The sequence below is a fragment of the Podarcis tiliguerta genome (assembly GCF_965153285.1).
Source record: "Podarcis tiliguerta genome assembly, chromosome: 7".
Taxonomy (NCBI): Eukaryota; Metazoa; Chordata; class Lepidosauria; order Squamata; family Lacertidae; genus Podarcis; species Podarcis tiliguerta.
Window position 1 is genome coordinate 24,230,562 of NC_139540.1, and position 24,863 is coordinate 24,255,424.

Below are 24,863 nucleotides of genomic sequence, written 5' to 3' on the forward strand. Positions count from 1 at the left end.
TTGAGGCCTATGGACAGGACTAAAATCATTATTTGGTGCACATTAACTTCAGCAGTTCTGTTTTATCTACTGCAGGTTAACCTTCTCCCTTCCCCTGGAATGGAGACTGGGTAGACCTCTAGATATTGATGGGACACATCCTCCCACCTGTCCTGACCACTGGCCATGATGGGTGGGGACTGTTGGGAGCTGGGGCCCAGCATCTGGAGGGTCACAAGTTCCTCATCCTTACTTTCCCTTTACTAAGCCCTATCATGCCTCCTTGTTCTTGTCCATCTTATACAGACTGTGTAGGACAGGGCACTTCTGTGTGGTCTCTGAAGTACCACATTTGGCATGATGTCCAAAGCACATTCAGTGGGACTCAGGTGCCTGGAGGCCACTTCTCCCATGCAAAGAGTTGTGTGGTTGCACAGATTTCCAGGGAAGCACTAAAAGGCAAAAAGGAGAGGATCTAGTTTCCTGACTCACCTTTGTAGCAAAGGAAGGATGCAAACATCTCCCTTCCCACCTGCTGTTTCTTCCCTCTCCTCGCATCCTTTTCTTTGGAGAAATGGTGGCCGCTGAACATACCGTTCTGGCCAGCTATTCTCAACCCCCACCACAGAGATAATGATGTGGAATAATTCTGTTATTTTTCAAGGCACACAAACATATCCATATTGCTTATTTCAAGGGCAAGGCATGGGTGGGAGGAATCATTCAAGTACACGGAGAACTGAAACTTAATATTCATGTGGATTTGAGCACTAAAGAAGTGGCCCATATTGATTAGCACTTAACATTTCACCAATGTGAAAAGAATTAACAACTGCAGGTACATTTTCATTTTAATGAGGCTATAAACAGAGCTATTTCTCCCATGAAACTCTTGTTAGCAACCTTCGGGGACCTTTGTTTCCAACATATCCTTTTATCATATAACAGATGCAATTAGTAGCATGGCGCATGAAGTCGCCATTATACGAAAGAGAACAAAATAAAGTCCACAATGAAATATTTCAGTATTAGGCCACATGATTTATTCAGTAGTGTTTATGTTCCCAAATTACAATTTATGTCTATCCATGTAAGACTACAAAAGTTACCATTAGAATTGTCTGTGCTTATAAAATACCAACATTTTCTTTTCTCTCTCTCTCTCTCTTTACTGTTATATACTCATTAACACCAGTCTGCAACAAGTTACATAGAATCATAGGCACTTCAAAGGCTTTAAAAGACGTTTACAACTTAAATGCATTTTTTAAAGAACAATTTAAAAAAAAAAGGATTCTTTTTCAATTCCTACTCGTACCTTCAAATTGCAAGAAATTAACCAACAGTGGCCATAGAAATTTGCAGCAACATCTTGGAATACTGTTAAGAGTCTTTGGGTTTGTATAGGCTTGTCAGTAGCTTACTGCAAAATCTCCCATAAAGAAGATTTGTTTTTGTACGTGTACGACTACATCGTTTGCAGTAATAGTCCAATTTTACACATTAATTTGCTGCTGTAAGTTTCAATGAAGCTACAGGAACACTGAGAAACAAAGCAAGGTGTAAAATGGATTTTCTGACACTAAAATTTATACAAAGTGGAGGTTAAAGTTTACATAGCTGAAAAAATACATTTACACTAAGAGTTACCATTATCTGAGTTATCCGAAGACAAATTGCACCATGACAACTACAAAAAGGCATTTTATTTTTATTTATTTTTTTGGAAACAGATAAATTAATGAAATAAAAACTAACTTGTAAGATCAATCAGACATGCTGACAAAAATTAAACAACTTTCATTGAACCATAGGATAAAAACAATCATTTTCATTTATGCATAAAGTTTTTAAATGATTCAGTGAACATCAATGGCTGTATAAAATAATGTTTTGCCACTGTTATTCACAGAACACTGCAAAATGTTAAGATTTTACTTTACATTTTCTTAAAAGGAATACATGAAAAGTTTTAAATACAATGGGATTTTTTTTATCATAAAGGTGCCATAAAGGCTCTTTAATGAAAAAAAAAGGTTTCTTCATTATTCTATGCAAAAAAAAAAAAAAAAGCTTTATTTAAAAAGTTCAGTGATCTCTTAAACAGAGACACTTAAGTTAAGAGTTTTATGCATAAAACTCCTTAGTAGGTGCCTTCTGGTAGGCAGCGCTGGATGGTTTGCGTTCTCCAAGGTCGTAGCTGCCTTCATCCTTCTTTCTCATGCGATATACCAAAAGCAAGATAAGGAAGATTGCAAAGAGAAAACCAATAACTCCACCGGCGATAACAGCTATGGAAGGGAAAAGAACAGAAGTTTCACCAGGAGCGGTGTATTGCCTCCAAGTTGTCCCCTCTCAAGAGAAAAAACAACCACCATCGTTTACCGAGTATCCCAACCTTTCAAAATGGCATTTCAAAGCAACAAGCCTCAAGCCTGGGAACCAAGTGGAGAGGTTTCCTACCCTTGCCACACCTCCTCTTCCCAAGCCATGACCTCACTGGTCCCGCTCTGTAGTTTCCATGAGGGGTTCGCCTGGCTGAAATGCATCCCTGAATAATGCAGTTTGCTTGCCTGAATAGGGAGGAGTATGCAAGTGTGCATAAAAACCATTCTACTGTACAAAGGGTTAACAAAAATGTTGTTCCCCCTACTTTTGCTTCTGGCACTGCCAACTATGGCCCCTTAGAGCACTGCCATTGTAACATTTTAATTCAGTTTAGTTTAAACATGTAAATCGTGTTTATAACCCAAGCAGGTTCTTAAGAGCCACCCAGATTATTTCATAGCCGAATAACTGTTAAGGTTCTGGAAGGGACGTTCTAAAATGTTCCTGAAGGCTTGACAAGCCCAGCCCCAAATATATTTACTTGGCTGCAAAATGCAAAAGGATTTGCTTCCTAGCATGTGTGAATTGCAGCCCTGGAGTCAAACTAGGCAAGCAAGGCATGAAGGGTGCAACTCTCTGGTCCCAGAGAAAGTAGCCCAGAGGCCCACCTTCTGGGAGGGAGATTCACCACTTGTGGAAAGGACTGCGGCCATTTCCCCTCCACTGCTGATGCGCCAGTGGCCAAGAAAGGGGCGTTCTAGGGGCGGTGCTCAATATGTATTTTCAACACACGTTCTCCCAAAATGCCCATTTCTGAACACTATCTGAAAGCACGTGCCACCATTAAACACAATTCTATATGCTTTGAACCAAAAACCGCATTGCAAAATTTGAGGAAGTGTGAAATCCAGAGGGCTGGCAGTGTTCAGATCCTCACATTTGCCTGTGTGAGGTGCAGGTTAGGGTTCGTTTGTATCCGAATTCGCAAAGCTCAAAAGCTTCTAGCAGCCCCATCCCCTTTGCAAATGAACCCCTCAGGTGAAAGAGATTTGTTTTTTCTTTCATCCCTTGAGGAGGAGGTGAATGTCCTGGTGTAAACATTATTGAGATGCTAAGGAAAGGGCAGCAAAGTATTGAGAGGAAAAGAGTAATAAAATGGAAACCGTTCCAGTGTTGCAAAAGAGAAAAAAAGTGGGGAGACTGCATCATACCGCAGGGTGGGGAGGAATAGTGCTCAAAGCAACAGTCCTCCAATACTCCTAACAGCTATGTGAGTAGCTGCAGAGACACTGAATACCTTGGCTTCAAAATAGAGCAAGAAGCTCCTTATTCTGCAGCTTATGAACATATGGCACCCACCTGCCAATACTTCTGTTCTCTGGAAAAGGTTTTCTGAGTGTTTTTGGGTGAATACGTCGGTGTCTTCACCTGGTTCGTTCTTAGCGTTTTTGTTTTCAGCATCAGGCTTGAGAATCCTCTTTTTATCAATCTCTTCAGGTGACTGTAGCACAAGATGTGGGAAAACGATGGCACAGAGTCAGTTTAGAGGGAGAGACAACAACCCGCAGCAGCAGTGACAGAAACCATTACCCTTTATGCATTCAAATTCTGTAATATATATACATTTCCTATTCACTTGACACCTTTAGCTCAACTCTCTTGAGAACCTTAAAGGGGGATGGGGCAGAATTTGTCTCCTAAATTTCTAACTGGAAGCCTCAGACCCCTTTCTCAAAATAACTCCTACAAATCAATGTGTGCTTATATAGATGTCCTTAACCCTATGAAATAAGAGTAAAATCAAATAGATTTGTTGCTACATGGTGCAACGAATGTAGTCTAATTCAGTTTAAACATTCTTTAACTGTGTAACATAACGTGGCCTGTAGCTCAGTGGAAGACCATGTTCTTTGTATATAAAAGGTCACAGGTTCAATCCCAAACATCTCCAGGTAAGGTTGGAAAGTCCCCTCTCTCAAACCTGAGGAGCCATTGCCAGTCAGTGTATCCCAGTCTTCCCCAACCTGGTGTGATCCAGCTGTTTTAGACTACAACTCCTATCAGCCCCAGCTGGAGGACACCAAGTTGGAAAATAAGGTTGGTGTAGAAAGCATAGTGTAACTAGGTGGCCCAATAATCTAACTTGGTAAGAGGCAACGTCCCATGCTCTTGTTCCTATAATCTGAAAACAAGGAGCCTATTCCCCACAATTTAAGCTACGCCCAAAAACATTTCCACTGTTAATTTGAGGGAACTAGCCCAGTGTGCAAATAGCCCTCTAACAAAGCTCTTAGCGGCCATCAGTTCCTTTTGATATTTTGTATTTTGGCTGCCCTGTGTAAAACCCTTTTGAGTGTCAGAATTCGTAAGTGAAGCAACAAGCACATTCTGATAGGATTCACAGTCAAGAGGAATAGCCAACTGCTCGGTGATGCTTATTGGGTGCCCTGGATGCAGGAAACTACAGCAGCTTGCCCTACTCTTTGGTAGTTACTGAAAACTCTCCACTATGCTTTTTTTGCAAGTTTCAGGCCTTTGGAAGTATCTCTTACGATGCAACTCAGAATCATAACTTTGCAGTACTTAACTCTACCCCAACCTTTGCTTTCCTTACACACCTGTCTCCCTTCCCCACTAAAAAAAAAAAGGGGGGGGGGAAAGCTGGTTGGAATAGGGTTAAGGGTTAAAAGAGGGGAAGCAGTGGGCAGAGCAAGGCTTAAGCACAGAGTCTCCTGCCCACTCCCTTTCTCCTTGCACTAGCCTATTGCTACTTTGCACAACAGCAGAAAATGCAAGGCTGGGGATTCTACGCTTGCCACCAAGCTTTCCCATTTTAGCTGTAGGCACTAACACATTGGGGAGGTCACCAGCCCGAGGATGCTCAAGGAGGAAAAGGTAGCACTGGGGAAGAACCCTGCCAAACTGTGGGCACCGGCGCCTTCTACGAGAGAGTAGCATCCAATATATTCTCAGATATAGAGGAGGGATACACACGTTTCAGCACAGAAGACCAAAGCTCTGCATTTCTCTTAATAGACTGATATGATATCCAAGGGAGTTGTCTTTATGGTTAATCCGCAGCTTTGCACTAAACCTAGTAAATCCTCTTAAAGCATACATCAGATGGCATTTAAGGTTAAATTATTATTACGGCAGCTTTAAAAACCAGCAAGAGGCCCCTCCCCTGCACACACCTTTGTTTGCGTAGGTACCTTGGTCTGCATTTTCAGTGTGGTTTTCTCGGTTCTGGGAGCATCGCTAGTTGGTGGCATCTTTGGAAGAGTTCTTGATGGCACCACTACTGGCGTGTTATCGCCTTCTTCTTCTTCTTCAGCCCCTGAAGCACAAGAAGAATATGAATGGAAACGCATCTGTACATACTTGCTCTGCTCCAGTTTATTGCCGATATTTGTGTGCTTTCCTAAAGGCTGTTTACAATTTTTTTTAATTTTTTTTTAAATCTTTTCTAAAAAAACCATCAACATCCCAGTAAAATGTAAAATAAATATTGGCGCTTCTCCTTCAAGGAGCTCCAGGATAGCATATAGTTCTCCCCTCACCCCAACCATTTTGTCCTTACAACAACCCTGTTGTAAGATGACTTGAACTCTTCACAACATGCTGGTTTCCTATCTACAGCAGTGAAGGGGAACTCATGGCCCTCCAGATTTGACCACTGACCATACTGGCTGGGGTTGATGCAAGCTGGTGTCCAACCACATTTCCCCATGTCCCTGCTCTGCAGGGGGGGGTTGCTTTCATAGGGAAGCATTCAAGCATGTGACACCCCCCCCTTCCAGGAACAGTTTGAGAATGTAATCTGGTGTTTGTGGGGACCAGCCCTTACTTATTCAGCAGCTGGCTAATCAAAAAGGTTCTAAACATTTACTGTGTAATTTATTTAGCTGTAAAAAGGACCGGATAGTTATCTGACCGATTATGTAGCAACTACTTTGCACTGAAATCCAAACACTCGTGACATTTTCTTTTATCTACCTAACTGATTTAATTCATCGAGATTTGCTCGGTAGTATTTGGCTTTCTTAGTTTAATTTTCCATTACTTCAGTGCATTCAACTGGGGCAGGGGGAAAGAATTATATTAATCAAGCAGCCTGGTGCAACATTTTTTTAATTCCTCGGGGTCTAATCTAAAACAAAATCCCATTTTTTTTGTCTTATCCCTTATTTATATGTAATAAATCCAACAGGATATCAGCGTTTAAAACTGCATATCTCAACTCCGGAAAACATAAATGCACAATTCAACCAACAGGAAGCTTCAGAAAAGTTCAGGATTACTGTGTAACTATAGAAATGCACATGAAATTTCACAATCCAGGTGGGAGCATGGAAAGGGTAGCTACTGAAAGCTCTGTTTGTTCCCTGCCACACTCAATATCTCCGCCACTCTAGGTAGCCCCGCCCCCACGCCCATCAACAACATTATGCTCTCCATAAAAAATACTCTTTAACTGATATATGCTAATGAGATGCAATGCTCTTGCTTGTGGCAAAATTGATAATGTGGTGTCAACTAAGCCACAATTACTTCTTTGTTGCCCAAACATTCTCTGTGGCCTTTAAATGCCGTGTGTCACCAAGGTCATTCTACTAAATGATACAGACACTGATAACAACATGGGGATTCTAATCTTCATCATAAACAGCATCACAGATTCAGCAGGTAGTCAACATACAAGCAATGACGGCTTTAAACACATCCAATATATGTGCGATTGCACACATGTGCATTGCGCCAAATACAGAAGTGACCCAAAAAGTCACCAAAAGGGGGCGGAAGGGGGTATCTGAAGGCTTTTTCAAGGGTGTTTCAAATACACACAGTTTCACTTAAATGCATGGTGCCTTGGAACGTAACATCCGCATAAATTGGGAGCTGCCTGTACAGTCATACCTCGGGTTGAATGTGCTTCGGGTTGAGCGCGTTCGAGTTGCGCTCCGCAGCAACCCGGAAGTAACGGAGCGCGTTACTTCCGGGTTTCGCCGCTTGCGCAGACGCTCAAAATGACATCACGCGCATGTGCAGAAGCGGTGAAAAGTGACACGCGTGTGCGCAGACGTGCCATTGCTAGTTACGTTTGCTTCTGGATGCGAACGGGGCTCCGGAACGGATCCCATTCGTATCCAGAGGTACCACGGTACTGAATTTTCTGTACAGATTAGGTTTTTTCAGATTAGGTTTTTTCATGTTTGTGTTGATCAAGGACCTGCTTCACACATATCAAGTGAACTGAGTGTATCAACACAACTTGTGGAGACCCAGGAAGAGAACATGGTCAGACTCTTCTAGCCCAGTAATGACTACTCTGCTTCCCATTGCTTGCTACCTGATTTTATTTCATTCTTAAGAAGCCAGGGACTGAACCTGGCACATTTTGCATGTGAAGTGTATGCTGTACAATGGAACTGTAGGACAAAGGCCATGTCCAGTCCTAACACATTTATCATTATGCGACATTGCTTTACCTGAGCCTGAACCCGAAGTATAATCATCGTCGTCAATTGGATAGACTCCTGATGCTTCTTCAATGGAGCTGTTGTCAAGGTACAGGTCTTTATCGGAGGTCAGTGCTGCTCTCTGGAAATGATGGTGAAATACATGGTTAGTTCTTTGTTTCATGAAGCACAAGCACAACTTCTAATTTAATTTCATCCCAGTATATCATTAAATGAACTGAGGAAGCAAACGTCACAATAAATAGTAGTGGGAAACAGTGTTAAAACAAGTGCCATAAGAATATCCTTCATGGCCATTGTTGAACTGGGTTTAACAAAAGATGAGGTCAACATGGAGGCTATGTCCTCCTGTTTCCATTAGCCAAGATTTATTAATTTAAACTGATCTTATTAGACATGTTGTCAAAGTCTGTACTTTCTTGGCTTGAAATATGAAGCACAAGGACTTGTTGTGCTTGCATTAAATAAAAGGCAAGCATTATGACAAAGCAAAGCAAAGCAAAGCAAAATCTCTTTTCAGCTAAACTGCTTCCTTCCCTGTTTTTTTCTGAACATCAGTAGTCATGGGAAAATAATATTTCCCAGGGCTACCAACCTTTGGGCTGCTGTTACAACAATACTCCAGGAGAGAGATGTCTCTCATTCAATCCAGTATCCAAACAAGAACCAGGTAAGCAGCTGCAAGAAAGGAGTGTTGGCAGCTCCAAGGTGGGTTAGTTGGTGGAGAAAATTTGGGGGCTCAAGGATATAGGGATTTGGATGTTCCAGGGTTAGTGAGGGAATGATCTGTCCCTATAATGCTCCAGATAATATTATAATGGGTACCACAGCATCTAATTGCAGTTATAACAGAGCTCAGTATAAAGTGAGTTATTCCCCAACTGTTTTCGGGAAATATTTATGTTTGCCGCTTCCAGTTACTGAGGACCAAGGGAGCCTATCACTCATTTTTCAGATCTCATTCCAAGGCAGCCAACAAATTCACACCCAACACCACCTCACTAAAAATAGCATAAACACAACCAATGACAAGACCAGCAGTCAAACACATACTTTCTGATAGGCGGAGGTATTATACATACTCCCTGAAAATGAACTGACAAAGCTCCCAGTTATTAACTTTGAATCATTTAAAAACCAGCAGGCCCCTTCATATATTACAACCTGAAACAGGAGGTTGACAGGCAGTTTAGGTGGAATCTCTTATAAGCAACTTGAACATGCACTTGTGCAAGAAAAAAATGGTTTTAAAAAAATGAGAAAAGGGACAAAAACTGAGAAATGCTGGCTAGTGCTCCCTGGTCAAGTCAGAATAAGCAACAGGGCTTGATCACTGGAAATGGACTTTCATATTCTAACACATAAAAACAACATGATGGACTAAGTTTATTAAACATCAAAGATCCAGACAAGAACATATGAGCAATATTCTATGCATGTCTACCATAAATAGGTTCCCACTGGGTTCAGAGGTACTTACTCCCACCTAGGTGTGTACAGTTAGATCGCAATCTACATGCATTTAATTTGTGTGCATTCAGCTGAACGTGCATGGCAAAAATACTTTAAAGGAGGTAGGATTCCGGGGGAGGGGGGAGAGAGAGAGTTCAGCAATCCCACCCACCATTTCATCTATATGCTATTTTTGCTTGAGGTGTGGTCTCCAGAACGTAACCCTCGTGTAAGTTGCAGGCTTACTGTGTATGATTTTAGCGTCAGGCAGTGAGCGCAGGCCCCGTGCAAGAGCCACAGAAACTCTGTTCACTACACTCAGACAGGGATTGCATTCCCATCCATCAATTATTATCCCACTTACATTGATATTCTTAAGAGTATAATGCTGGAAAATCCTCTGACCTAAATTCTTCACATATTACAAGCCAATGATCATTGGAGCCCAGTCTGGTTACTGACTAAACAGGAATAAATCTAAATCTAGGGGATGCGAAGCAGATTAATGTCCACTAAGCACTAAATACAGGTTGCTTCTCCTCTCAAATATGTGCTGAGTTTAGATTGCACATCTGGGAGTCGTTAGCTGTTTACAAGTCATCAACAAAATTAAAAAATTAAAGTAGTTTTACAGAAATGGTGTCACCCTAGACCCACAGTCAAGGTAAAGGCATCTTCTCTGACCACAGGTATAAAGGGAGAACGGAATAGGTGTATCAGAGTGCCACCCACCCTCTGCCCCTGGTTCATCTTGCACACGTATCTAAATAAAAGCATCCCAATCACCATTTCATAACAGCTGGAGAAAGACTAGGATAAGCAAATGTAGGAAGCACTTATACTGCAGAACCACTGGTTCCTTTAGGGCTACATAATCAGTGCCATAGCACTCATGCGCCTTTCAAATCTTCAGCAGGCAGCCTTATATAGTTTAAAGGTGGCATCGTATGTGTGCTCTCAAGAGTGCTGCCACCTCTTCATTTGCTGCCCACGGGAACCATTATTTTACTGTCACCAAAGGCACTTTTATCAACATATGATATGAGCACCTCAATTTATTTATTTTTAACCAAAAACCCACCACTGTGTGTACTGACCGTAGAATAAACCCCACGGTGGGTCGACATACTGAGGACAACCCTGTAAAGGTATATATTATGTTTCAGAGACACATAGCTGTTTTGTTTTACTAGGGAGCCTAGTTCCGTGAAAGAAGCTAGAGAAATTCACACAATCCTTATTAGGATTAGAATGCTCAGGAGTCTGTGTCAAAAAGTCACCACTGTTTAAAATTGGTATAAAGTCAATAAGTTATTTTTAAAAAATAACTCTGCCATTGTTCTCTGCCATTGTTTCCTCTTATCTGCTGCTTATGCGGCTTTTTAATTTTAACTTACAAAATCCTATTTCCCAACCCCACCCCACCCCGGTTAGTCACATTGGCAGTGTCACCCAATCAGGGAGCATGTGGTGACTGTCATGATGCCACAACACTGCATATCCTGTCTAAATTGGCTACACGGTGATGCAATTCCTCCCTGAATCGGTGACATGGGTGATCCCAGTCAGTTGAGGGTATTGAACAGGATAACATCACACCATTACATAGCCAGCCTGATTTTGCTATGTAATTAAGTCATGAAGGTCAAACCGAGTCAGTTCAGAGTGAGGTAAAGGCTAATCAAGTACAATATAAAATCACCAAAGGAAAGGGCCCTCTTAAATAATAATAATAATAATGATGATGATGATGATGATGATGATGAATTAAAACTGTGCCTGCCAAATCCTATCCAATTTGCTTTCTCACTGGCCCACCATGATTCTCAAAGTCAATTCCCGCTACCTAAACAGTAACTGTATGCCACAACATGTATTTTTAGGATAATCTCTTAATTTGGGGCCTTAGCATTCCATACACACATATGTATGAAATATTATGTAAAATTCAATGAATGAAGGCTGATAAAACCTGGTTTCTAGCAGGATCTATTTAGAAGTAGTGGGGGCTGGTCCATTAAAGCAAATGGGGAACTGCTCAACCAACTTCAGCCGGTCCTCGCCTGTCTTTTTACTTACGACCAGACCAGGAAGTAGCTCTGTCTACTTGCTTCCTTCTCCATAATGCCAGTGTTACCATTACAGAGCTTACCAAGGAGGAGGATGGGGGCAAAACTATAATTAGTGGCTTCTGCCAGTCTTTGGCTCTGGCTCCACCTACTCTTGGCCTCCCTGCCTTCCACCCCAGTAATTCCAATAGGCACCAGCCTCCAATGTTTAGAAGACTGTACTGAAGTACGTACATCTCTGAACAATGAGCCACATCGTCCTTCCGTTAAGTCATCATGTGTCTTGGCCTCTCCAAAGCCAGGGGAGTAACCTTCCACAATGGATGGTTTCCTACTAAGAATTTGGCTCCAGATTCTGTGTGCTCTGCCTAGCACTCTTTCCAATAAGTGAGACAGGAGGGGAAGAGAACAACACAGAACATCTGTCTGAAAAAAACCGCTCCTCTGAGGGTGCTGAATGGTCCTCAGAAAGCAAGTTAAAAATTCATTGCTTCCGCTCCCATGCTTTTCCTGGTACCCAAATGAACCTAGGGGAGAGAGAGAGAGGGAGGGAGGGAGATTGCAGAGGTCTTTAAGACATGAGTTGCATCTGTTAATGTGTTTTAGATGGTGCCTGACACAACAGAGCTCTTGCCCTTACTAAAAAAACTTCTCTGCTCTAATGGAGGATGAGTGATGCCCTTTGGCTAAAGAGGCTTAGTGAATCTCATGGTGCTCAAAGACATTTTCTCTCTTGACAAGGCAATGGAATAGATACAAACTTATTTCGCAGGACTCCATACTGATATCTTATTTCAGCAAAGCTACGGCAGAAAGCAACAAGGAGGAAGTTTTATTGACCCAGAGGAAACAAGAGAGCTTCTCTGTGGATACTTTCAAAGAAACACACATCCCATTAAAAAAAAAAAAAGTGGCCAAGTTCGCTGCAACTCAAGGAGCAGAAGACGTTTTAACACAGAGCGCTATCCTGCTCTGTTATTATGTACAAGTGCATGCCCACACATATAAAGCTTTAGGCTAGGTCCAGAACATGTGGAATGGCGGATAAAGCCAGTAGCATCAGAAATCTTAGTACAATCCAGTGTTCTCCAGATGTTTGGGACTACAACTCCCATCATCCCTGGCTATTGACCATGGAGTCTGGGGCAGATGGGAGCTGGAGTTTAACAACACCCAGAGGAGAAGATTTTGGAAGGCCTCTTTCTGTGGTCTGCTTGCCTGCGTAACTCAGTTGATCTCTCTGCCAACACTGCAAAGGGGCAATATGGCCTATGAAGTTCTGTTTGAATAACTCTAGCTGCAATGCCAACGGATGTGGGGTTTTGCAGTGCACTGCTGTGCTGAACTGAACGGGACACCTTGTTTTAGTCCTCCCCCCACCCTCTTAGATAGGAGGGTTTACTGTAATTTAAAATGACACACGGCTTATATAAAAATGCTTTATAGTATTGAAGGACATTTGCAGATCTTCCTTATGTAAGCACGAAACAATACTAAGTCAGCATTTGTAATGTGCATCTGCAGTTGATTCCAAACTCTGGCATCCGCCTGTGGCAATGAGAGCGCAGCCTTGGAGATGAAAACTCTGCTCTGGACTGCAGCCTTGCTTGGCTTACCAGTGCAGTTACTATAACATTCAGAGTAGATGCCAGAAAGATTATTCACGCTCTTTGTATCTAATGAAGAATTTCTTCCCAACTCTCTCTGTGTGTATATATAATAAAATAATAAAAACGAAACATAGCTGGAGGCTCTGAACTTTCATTGCCGATTAAAAGAAAGAAAGGAAAGAACTGGCTTGACTGTCTTCAGCCACTGAGAGTACGGAAAGACCCAGATAACTGAAATTACAGGAAATTGTCTCTGTTGCACACAAAAGAGTAAGATTCTTAAGCAGGAATAGGTTCCTACTGAGACATATTAACCGGTTTAGCCATATACAATTTGAATAACAGAACTGTAGAATTCATCTGGTCCAAAACCCTGCAAAATGTAGTAATCTTTTGCCCAATGTGAGGATCGAACCCACAACCATGAGATTAAGAGTCTCATGCTCTAGCATTTGGCTTACAGTGCAATAGTAAACCTGGTATTTCTTTCTTATTCTTTAAACCAGAGGTGGGGTACTCCAGATGTTCTTGGAAAGCACCCACCATCCTAGGTTACGCTAGGTGGGGCTAAGAGGATCTGGAGTCCAATAACATGAGGAAAGACCACAGTTTTCCCCATCCCTGTTTTAAATGTGCACATGCAAACAACGTAGAGAAAGTTCTTGATTACAGTTCGAAGCAGAGAAATCTCAAGCACACATGCAGATTTTCCCAGGAGAACAAAAGAAGAACACAGCTTGATCAAACCATCTAGTCCAGTATCCACTTCCCCACAGTGGAGAGACAGATGCCTCTGGAATACCCACAAGCAATGTCCGAAAGCACTAATCATTCCATGGTGTTGCTCCTCAGCAACTGGCATTCTGTGGTTCCATATTGCTCTCATGACTAATGGTCATTAGTAAAGGCAAAGGGTCCCCTGACCATTAGGTCCAGTCGTGGCCGACTCTGGGGTTGCGGTGCTCATCTCGCTTTATTGGCTGAGGGAGCCGGCGTACAGCTTCCGGGTCATGTGGCCAGCATGACTGAGCCGCTTCTGGTGAACCAGAGCAGCGCACAGAATAATAATAATAATTTATTATTTGTACCCCGCCCATCTGGCTGGGTTTCCCCAGCCACTCTGGGCGGCTTCCATAGAAACCAAAAATACACTAAAATATCACAGATTAAAAACTTCCCTGAACAGGGCTGCCTTAAGATGTCTTCTGAATGTCAGGTAGTTATTTATTGCTTTGACATCTGATGGGAGGGCGTTCCACAGGGCGGGCGCCACTACCGAGAAGGCCCTCTGTCTGGTTCCCTGTAACCTCACTTCTCGCAATGAGGGAACCGCCAGAAGGCCCTCGGCGCTGGACCTCAGTGTCTGGGCAGAATGATGGGGGTGGAGACGCTCCTTCAGGTATACTGGGCCGAGGCCGTTTAGGGCTTTAAAGGTCAACACCAGCACTTTGAATTGTGCTAGGAAACGTACTGGGAGCCAATGTAGGTCTTTCAAGACCGGTGTTATGTGGTCTTGGCGGCCTCCCCCAGTCACCAGTCTAGCTGCCGCATTCTGGATTAGTTGTAGTTTCCGAGTCACCTTCAAAGGTAGCCCCACGTAGAGCGCATTGCAGTAGTCCAAGCGGGAGAGTGGAGCATGCACCACTCTGGCGAGACAGTCCGCGGGCAGGATTGTCTCAGACCCTTCTCAGCCTGCGTACCAGGTGGAGTTGGTAGACAACTGCCCTGGATACAGAATTGACCTGCGCCTCCATGGACAGCTGTGAGTCCAAAATGACTCCCAGGCTGCGCACCTGGTCCTTCAGGGGCACCGTCACCCTATTCAGGACCAGGGAGTCCTCCACACCAGCCCGCCCCCTGTCCCCCCAAAACAGTACTTCTGTCTTGTCAGGATTCAACTTCAATCCATTAGCCGCCATCCATCCTCCAACCGCCATTTACCTTCCCGCCGGAGCAGTACCTATTTATCTACTTGCACTTTGACGTCCTTTCGAACTGCTAGGTTGGCAGGAGCAGGGACCGAGCAACGGGAGCTCACCCCATTGCGGGGATTCGAACCGCCAACCTTCTGATCGGCAAGTCCTAGGCTCTGTGGTTTAACCCACAGCACCACCCACGTCCCTATTAGTACTCTATTAATTTGTCTAATCCCCTGCTAAAGGCTCCACCAGCAATTAGATATCCAAGCAGTACCATCTCTGGAAGCCACCTCCCATCATGTAGAAGTAACAGTTTCATTTATGCCACAGGTTGATTCTATGTCCAGATTACAAGGCGGAGCAACCAATCATTTTGCGGTTCACACATATATACAAATATTCCCCGCGTGAACCAACCTGGACCCTGCAATCATCATCTGAGGCCCTTCTTCATGTGCCTCCTCCATGAGAGGTCCAGAGGATGCCAACACAAGCTTGGGCCTTTTCTGTAGCCATTCCCTGCTTGTGGGTGCTTCTCTCCGGGAAGATTCACCTGGCCTCTTTTTAACATATATTTAGTTGTCAGGCAAAAACATTCCTCTTCCTTTGATCCTCGGAGGAAGGGCGGTATAGAAATTTAATAAATAATTAAAATAAATATATGCACTGGGTTTTTGTAAAAATTGAGGCAGCTAAATTCCATTGCTAAACCATTTCTTGTTGTGTGTTTTACCTTGTTAAGTAGCACAATTTTAATTGCTTCAATCCCACCGCCAAAAATAATAATAATCAAACACCCTTCATCCTTTGAATTGTCAACTATAGTGGTACCTCAGGTTAAGTACTTAATTCCTTCTGGAGGTTTGTTCTAAACCTGAAACTGTTCTTAACCTGAAGCACCACTTTAGCTAATGGGGCCTCCTGCTGCTGCCGTGCCGCTGGAGCACGATTTCTGTTCTCATCCTGAAGCAAGTTCTTAACCTGAAGCACTATTTCTGGGTTAGCGGAGTCTGTAACCTGAAGCGTATGTAACCCGAGGTACCACTGTGTACCTGGTACATGCCTAGGCATTTGAGGCACAGCATGCATTTCTGGAAATCTAAACAAAGACTCCCATCTGCACAATATAACTAACATTCAGCTTCATTGTGAAAAGCAACACCCTAATCCTGGATACGAAGACTGGGGTCTTTTGCTGCCACCATATTTATTATGCTCTCAGCTCAGCCTCCAACGTGGATGGAGTGGGAGCACTCAGCTCTGAAGACGTCAGAATAGCTGCTTCCGAGAAGCTATCTCCAGTTCAAACCCTGAAGTGCCACTCCACGTTTAAGTTTTTAAATAGATAAGCTGTTCTTCTAACTGTAGCAGCAGTAAGGCAGCCAGCCAGCCAGCCAAACCACAGATGGATTTACCTCAATTAGCATAGCAATTCTGCATGTTTTACAAAGAAAAAAGAAAAAAGAAAAGAAAAGCGCAGTCATCAGTCTCAGTCCCAAATAGAAGGAAGCATGCACGGCTAATTTTCCATTATAGTTCAAAATGTGGGTGTGCATTTTTCAGCCACTGTAACATCAGCCTGTGTTTTACACATAAAGGTAAATTCAGAGAACGATCTGTTAATGAAGACCCGGGTGCCAAACTTTATCCTTTTCAGGCAGTGAGATGCTGGTACCATTGAGGACGGCAGCCTTTTCTCACAAATAAATAGATAGCTAGATAGATAGATAGACCTCTTATGAATGCATTTCCCTGTAATTAATTGCTATTAAAGGCTATGGAAGCATTTCTCTGTCTTTTGTCTCTCAGATCCATTTTCTACCTTCCAGAGGACCTTCATTTCCAGCTCCAGAGAATGCAATTGAATGATTAAAGCTGTCAGGGTAACCTTGCTGGCATGCATGCCGATAACTCTTCACATCACAACCTTCCCTCTTGCCTCGCTGCCCCAGCCTAGCAGCAATTAATTGCAATCTCTCCAAGTGGTCAAATTGCAAAGCAGCCCCCCTGGAAACTTGCAGAAGCTCACACCAAAGAATGTTGTTTTTTAAAGCGCACCCCGTTTGTTCTTTTCTCAAACAACCCCGGGCACTTATGCAAGCAGCTGCTAATCAATAGGCACTGGAGATGGAGTGGGGAAGGTTCTGCAAAAATACATACATACATACATATATAAAAACAAATCCACCACTGTCAAAACTTTCCAGCTGATGGAAAAATACATGGAGAAACAAGATGCAGCATGTTTAGCAGTTATATATTCTGAAGAAAAGCAGGCAATTACATAGCTAATGAATTGAATTACTTTTGAAAGGCACCATCTTAATCAGTGGCTATTACAGATGTCACAAAACAACACAACTTCTATTAAGCTTATAAAAACGTCAAAGCATTTCCCCTCCAATTCTACGTGAAGGTTCTCATAGCCTTCAATTTCCATCCAACCTATGATCCATTAGCAGATGCTTAACCTCTTAAAGAAGACAGGAGTGCCTGGCATGCTCTGGTCCATGGGGTCATAAAGAGTCGGACATGACTAAACAACTAAACAACAACAACAACAACGTCTGGCCCATCATGTGCAGCCATTAAGTCAAATCTTCCTTCAAGTATGTGAAATGAATTGATTTCAGGCTTTGCATCCAGGCAACGAGAGTTTCCAAGAACGGGTTAACCAGGTTTCAAAGGTTCAGTAAACAATATCTACAGAACAAAACAGGGGAGAAATACTGTAATGTGTTTATATTTTTCATTTTTATGCTCACTGTCAATGGCATGCAAGAGGGTTTATCATAGAATTCATGCTTAGCCACAGCTAGTAAACCCAGATTCAGACTCAAACACCATACATTCACGAGTCGTGGTGCTTCTTTGGGGCAGGAAATTATTAAGTGCCTCGCTCCTCCCTTCCTTGCTTTATCCTCCTTGTTTCCTTAATCTCACTGTCTCTGAATCCTCACACAAGTCCAAATCTTAGTCAACTGCATTCGAGGTTTGCCCCCTGGGAGTGGTGGCGGCGTGGCAGGGGTAGGATGGAGCAAGGAGATATTTACACTTAGGCCAAACTTTGCTGAGCTCAAACCAATGACCTAGCACCCAATTGTGAAAACTCAGGCCTACACATAACCTGCTGGCTCAACAGGCAGTAGTATGAACCAGCCATACAGTTCTGTGCAAAAGGTCTGTTTAAATCTGGCTTCACATATGGGGGTTAAAAGTAAAGGTAAAGGGACCCCTGACAGTTAAGTCCAGTCGCGAACGACTCTGGGGTTGAAGCTCATCTCACTTTATTGGCCAAAGGAGCCGGCGTACAGCTTCCAGGTCATGTGGCCAGCATGACTAAGCTGCTTCTGGCGCAACAGAACATCGACACCAGAGCAGCACACGGAAACGCCGTTTACCTTCCTGCCGGAGTGGTGCCTATTAATCTACTTGCACTTTTTGGCGTGCTTTCGAACTGCTAGGTTGGCAGGAGCAGGGACCAAGCAACGGGAGCTCACCCCGTCGTGGGGATTTGAACCGCCAACCTTTTGATCGGCAAGCCCAAGGCTCAGTGGTTTAGACCACAGTGCCACCCACGTCCCTATGGGGGGGGGGGATATCATCTATCACACTGAATTCAGTATCTACACCTATGTTTCTGTAAATGTTTCTAAAATGCCACAGAAAACAGCTATAGAAATTCACCTTTATTTCTATAACTACAGTTGCATATCTTAAAACACAGCTAGTGGTATTAAGATATCTGTTGTTCTAGTCTGAGATCACACAGAGTTCTGTTTTGTTAAGTTTTTCAAGTTGGATTGGACACTGAAAGAGATGCCTTGGGGATAAGGAACTTCTGTTGGACTTCAGCTTCCATAAATCACAGCCCGGGTGGTCAATGGATTATGTAGTCTGTCGATATCTGGAGGACTCCATGTTCTCCATCCCTGACCTACATGGCAGGCTCATTCTTACTAAGGCCAGGAGAAAGTCACATGTGATAGTGATGCTTGACTATATATGCAAAACTGGGTTCTAACATGCTTGGTTACTGAATCACCATATAGTCAGCAAATACAGGTTTCCAGTTTTACCAAATACTTAGTGATAGGAAACTTGCCTACGTTGAACTCCTTCACAGGCCTGGTCTTCATGCAATGTAAGCAACTGAAAGAGTACCAAGAATCTATCCTATGTCACCAAAGCAAAACAGGGCAGTTTCTAAGTAGAACACTAACTCACTACACTTCAAAAGTGAAATGCTTAAACATTTAAGCCTTGCTACTCTCAGGTGCAATGCTTATCGCACAAGGCATGCAAGAGTTGGCAGTTAGCAAACAAACGTTCTAATTTTCTAATCATATCGCTGGCTCTGAAGAGAAAACAACATTCATCTTGCTGTGCTTCTATAATTTAAAGCATCTAAGCTGTTTATGCCCTCTTCTTCCCCTTAACATCTCGTTCATGACACTGCCAGGTAATTCATATTTGTTAGAGCTTTAAAACACAACGGCAGTCCTCTCATCCCAGCCCCCACCCCAAAGCTGAAAATTGAAGACCAACACAGACATTTAAAATGGAACTATGTCTTCTAGGTTTTTCTACATTGGGCTTTTCCTGCTTTTCCCCTTCCTTTTAAAACATTTAAAAACAGAATTTTGCTTACAGGATGGCAAGATATGCTGCAAAATGTGTGGAGTGCCATTAGGACATTAGCCACTGACAATCGTAATTTGATGAGGGGCCTAAATCTGTATGCAAATGTATAACAAATTTGTGACAGAGACCTGTGTCCTGAGTATTTTAAGTACATAGCAACACCCTTGGTGATCAATGCATAAGGCTGGGGGGCGTAAAGAGAGAAACTCTCTGTAGCCAGTGCTGACACAAGTAGTACCTAAAAATACAAACCCATCAGAATGTAGAATTATATTTTAGCTATCATGTAACCATCAATTACAAATCTGTTTCATATGTAATGCTATAGTTATGTAGTGCTGGATTATGTGGTTCACCAACAAAGTGGAAGGGGCTCCTACGTTGCTGAGGGGAGAAGGCACCATTAGATGCAACAATAGAACTTCCAAGACGAATAATATTGCTGGCTGTTTGACCGGACGCAGAATAGCTGTGACTAATTCAATTGTGTAGCACACTGACACTCAACAGAGCTGCAGTGAAAGTACATACATACATACAGAGAGAGAGAGAGAGAGAAACAGACAGACAGACAGACACAGAGATGTCCAACTTAGTTTACAATTAGCGTTGGATCAAAGCATGGAAAAAAGGATCTCATCACCCACATCTGGAATCATTTCTCAACCCACCACTTTTTTGTGTATTCTCTGTTGACTGTTGCTATGAATGTCCTACTCAGGGACAATGTTCCAATCAAATAAAGCATTAGTGTAGCAAGAGCTCCAGGGTTGTTCATTCAAGTTATTTTCAAAAAGTTGTTTAAGCAAGGAGGCTGCCCAAAACAAATAACAATCTCAAAGAAGGACCAAAGCAGCTATTTACAGGAAACAAGATTCTCACTGCAGTTCCTTTCTAAAAAATAAAAGAGCAAATTGCACTACCGAGCTATTAACAATGTACTACTAAGAGTGGTCCCGATTTTCCTTTCTTTGAATGCTTTGGTCCCTGAATTGAAGATTATTCCCCCTTCAGTGTATTCTGTGTCCTGTGGAACAATTTATTTATTTTACAAAACTGCTTTGATATGAACGTAATGGGAAAAGAAAGGGTCGATTTGACCACATTTCAAGTTGTGTTGAAATTTGCTGTCTTTGAAATAAATGTGATTTCTGGCATTTCCTCCCTTTTTAACACAGTATTTATATTTCAAGTTTTCAATAAAACTGGTTTCATTAATTTTTGTGAGAGAACCAAAGGGAACCAAGCTCCAGCAGAGGTGATTATTTTGTGGCTGATTTCTCCCTCTCCCTGCAACTCATGTTGCTCATAAGAATCCACCAACCGTGCAGTGCTGATTTTCAGGCGCGTGTAGGGAGATCAGTGACAATCACTGCCCCACTCCCTTCCTCCAAGCCAATGGGTATCTTATAGGTTAGGAACTTTTGTTGATTATGTTGTTGTTGTTGTTGCAAGACTGACAAAACAAGTTTGGAAAAGTACAAATGAAGATACTTGCAAAAAACAAAAAACCTCAACTTTTGAACAGCACTCGCTGCTTATTGAACGTCTTGCCATGTTTACAAGTTGTGCTCTGCCACTGCAGGGAACGATTTGTATAACATCAGTAGCCTTTCTACTCACGACGTTGATCTGATGCCAAACCACACTGTCTGAACTTACACCATTTGATAAACTGAAAAATCTGTGGTTTCTGAGAGGTTACCAAACCAGGATCTGAAACCAATAATGTTTGAAGATAGTTTGTAAACCGTAACTGTAAACCGTTTGTAAACTGTAAAGTTTGGCCAATTGTGGTTTGGACTTCCATCCCACCTCTAAAAGCACAGATTAGGCTGTTCTTCTGCACTCAGAGGCCACTGTTGGAACAGCACCTGGAAATTCTTGGGGAAGGTGAGGGGCAAAGAGGGAATGCACCAACTATAGTTTGTATGGCAGTCCAGCACCTAATGCAAGCGATAGTTTGCCACTGCATATGAACCAATACACACCTGTGGGATTTTTTAATATTTTTTAAATTTAAGGAGGGAGACTTCTGTACCTACAAACAAAAATAACCCTGTAGTATCTGTAAGTCAGGGAACCTTTTCCAGAGGAGGCTGAAAGGAGCAAAAGGCAAATGCTGGGGAGGACAGTGATAGTAAATGTCTTTTCTGGCTTCCTGGTAGTACCAACTCCATGCGTAGGTCTCAGCGCACTTCCTCTGCCAGGATGAGGAGAAGAAAAACAGACTAGCATGGAAATGTGGAAAGGGTTACTTAAGAGATGAGATCCTTTCGCTGAATGGGCAATTGATGGTCACAGAAGATATGGACGGTGCTAGATTCAGCAGTGAAAAGACATATGGAGTTCTCTGGAGGATGACTCGGAATAGGAGCGGGAGAAAGCATTAGCTCGCCAAGTGGAAAGCCATGTTTTACTGTCTTTATGTTTTGATTGTTTTGTGCTTTGTATACTGTAACTTTGTGTTGTGAACCACCCTGAGACCTACGAGTATAGGGTGGTTTACAAATAATACTTATACTAATACTAATACCAATAATAATTTCTGCTCTCTGGTTCAATACATCAGCATAAGAGATTTCAGCGAAATCAGTCAAATTTTGATGCAATTATTTGTATAATCTATATAATATATATATTATATTGTATAATTATTTGTATGCAATTATTTGTATAATCTGGCGCACTTTGAAGAAGGCAAGACATTAATCTTACTAGTCTGTTTAAAGGAACATTTTATATGGTTTATCTATGATTTTAGATAAAGCTGCAAATGTCATCCCCATGTTACATCTTATCTATATAGCACAACATGCACCTTCAATTAGAATTCCAGTACTTTGCAACAGTACAAAAAAGGCAACCACTTCATGTTAAACTGAACTTCTCCAAAGTTAATCTGAAGTCTGCAAAGGGTTATGGCAGACCAAAAAAAAAAATGCATTTCTACCATTTCAACCTCTCAGTGAAGACAATAAGCTTTAGAGCTTGTAAAACCAGAATATCAAATGTTAGCACGGAATAGTAAGAGCTCCGTGCTGTCTCTTAGAAGGGGGGAGTTTTTCTCTCTGTTTTTTGAAAGCGGGCGATCAGAGTATAAAGAGAGAGAAAACCCTTCCTTTTAAGTCCTTTATTATGAAATAGCTATTCCTAGATTCCTGAAATACCTACAATTCTTTTCATTCAGTACTAAGAAACTCTTATAAGCTTAATGAAATGAAGAAACACTATCCTTTAACAAAGACAAGATGCTTCAAGAAACAGGAGGAATGTTCATTCAGCATCTCACAACAGTGGAAGACCATTATGGGGGGAATATAAAGTTCAATAAAGCAGCAAATATGAAAAATGGAGTTGATAAAGTAACCAATCCTTAGGAAGTTTCATTAATAGTGAAAGTGTCAAGGGTGAATAGTGAATAGTGAAAAGGGTCATGTTGTATAAAGCATGAGCTTTGGGTGGGGAATGCTGCTTTGTTGCCGAGAAAAGTCTATGCAAACTATTTCCACAAAGATGTGAATGCAGTTTCTGCAGGTGGAAACTCAGCTGCTTAAACAGAAGCAGGCTGGCAACATTCGATCTGTGCATATATTTAAAGCTTGATGTCCAAGTTAGGCTTATAAGAGAAAAATCATTTTTGGAACAGTTTTCATTAAACACAAACTCTAGCATTATTTGAAAATTAAGCTGATTGTCAAGTCTTAGGCTGCAATCTTAACTGCATTTATCTGTGAGTAAAGGAGGAGCTCAGGAGACGCAGGTGGCGCTGTGGGTTAAACCACAGAGCCTAGGACTTGCCGATCAGAAGGTCGGCAGTTCGAATCCCCACGATGGGGTGAGCTTCCGTTGCTCGGTCCCTGCTCCTGCCCACCTAGCAATTCAAAAGCACGTCAAAGTGCAAGTAGATAAATAGGTACCGCTCTGGCAGGAAGGTAAATGGCGTTTCCGTGCGTTGCTCTGGTTCGCCAGAAGCGGCTTAGTCATGCTGGCCACATGACCCGGAAGCTGTACGCCGGCTCCCTCGGCCAATAAAGCGAGATGAGCGCTGCAACCCCAGAGTGGGCCACGACTGGACCTAATGGTCAGGGGTCCCTTTACCTTTACCTAAAGGTGGAGCTCAGTGGAAAGGCATCTGCTTTCCATGCAGAAGGTCGCAGGTTCAATCCCCAGCATCTCCAGGTAGGGTTGGGAAAGACTGAATGCCCCAGAGAGCTGCTAATCAATGTAGACAATACTGAGCCAGCAGGACCAAAGTTCTGACTCAGTAGAAGGCTGCTTCCTAGGTTCCTCTGAATTCAATAGTACTTCTGAGTAGACATGGTTAGGAAGGCATTGCAATTCTGGAGGAGGCATAGCTCAGTGGGAGAGCACCAGCAAAAACATCCTGAATTCAATTCCTAACTCTCCAGAAAGAGCTAGGAAACACACTTGGAGAGCTGGCCAGTCAGTGCACGTCACGTCCTGGTGCATTGCCACCATCCCTGACCGTTGGACACACTGGCTGGGGCTGATACGGTAGGTGAATGGACCCAAAATACCTAGAAAGTGCCAGGTAGGGGAAATCATATAGACGATACTAAGATAAACGGACCAATTATCTGACTTTCTATAAGTTAGCGTCCCACATTCCTAAGCAAAGCAACAAGCAGATAAGTAAAAAGCACGGAGGAAAGTGAAAATAGGAACACTTCCTTCATTTTTGGTTTTGCAAAATGCCATCACGTTAATTCCTACCAGTGGAAACTGGAAATTGAAGAAACCCACAATATGAATTGTCTATTAAAGGAAGTGATGCTATTTCTAAACCTGACACCACCTCTTGGACGATGTCAAACAAGTGGCAGAAGATACGAATTCAGATTCAACCTCAAAGTCATCAGCACTAAATTGTGTTGTTGTTTTTTTGATGTTAACATAAAGGTTGCTGTTATTGGGAGGGGATTGGCAGTGCACAGAACAATCCTAGGTCCAGTGAAATGATGTAGGACTGTGAAACTAGGCAGTCAATGGCTTTCACTGAGCTCTGTTATACAATTTACAAAAAGCAGGTTAACATACAGGCCACATTTGCATGATTCTGGCTCACTGTCATGGTTGACCATGAATGAGCTGCATGGAGGTTGATCACCTCCGCTTCACTCCTCCCCTGCCACTAGCAGAACTAACAAACAAGGAAACCTCGGCTACCCGTTATGTCTGAGCCAAGGATTGTTGTTGTTTTCTTGCAAACAAGCCATGGCCCATAAACCAACAACAAATCCTTGCCTAACGTTGGCTAGAAATGATAGTTTGTTAGAAAACAGCAAATCAACAATGACCAATTCGGATACAACAGAGAAGCCAAGCCATTGGGAAGTTGAACTAGCACCCTACTTAGGC

The 24,863-nt window shown here is 42.6% G+C and overlaps 1 protein-coding gene across 2 annotated transcripts in view; it reads right to left on the minus strand.

The window, feature by feature from the left end:
* Window positions 1–999: 999 nt before the first annotated feature.
* The window catches only part of SDC2 (syndecan 2), a 65,454-nt gene continuing 41,590 nt past the window's right edge, over window positions 1,000–24,863 (minus strand). Inside the window, exons 2-5 of one of the 2 annotated variants that reach the window (XM_083451439.1) lie at window positions 7,797–7,908; window positions 5,520–5,644; window positions 3,667–3,808; window positions 1,000–2,270 (exon numbers count right to left, since the gene is read on the minus strand). In XM_083451439.1, coding sequence (XP_083307565.1) covers window positions 2,107–2,270; window positions 3,667–3,808; window positions 5,520–5,644; window positions 7,797–7,908 — 543 coding nt within the window. In that variant the 3' untranslated portion in view covers window positions 1,000–2,106. Of the gene's footprint in view, window positions 2,271–3,666; window positions 3,809–5,501; window positions 5,645–7,796; window positions 7,909–24,863 lie in introns of both variants that reach the window. The other variant, XM_083451438.1, reaches the window with a different exon arrangement.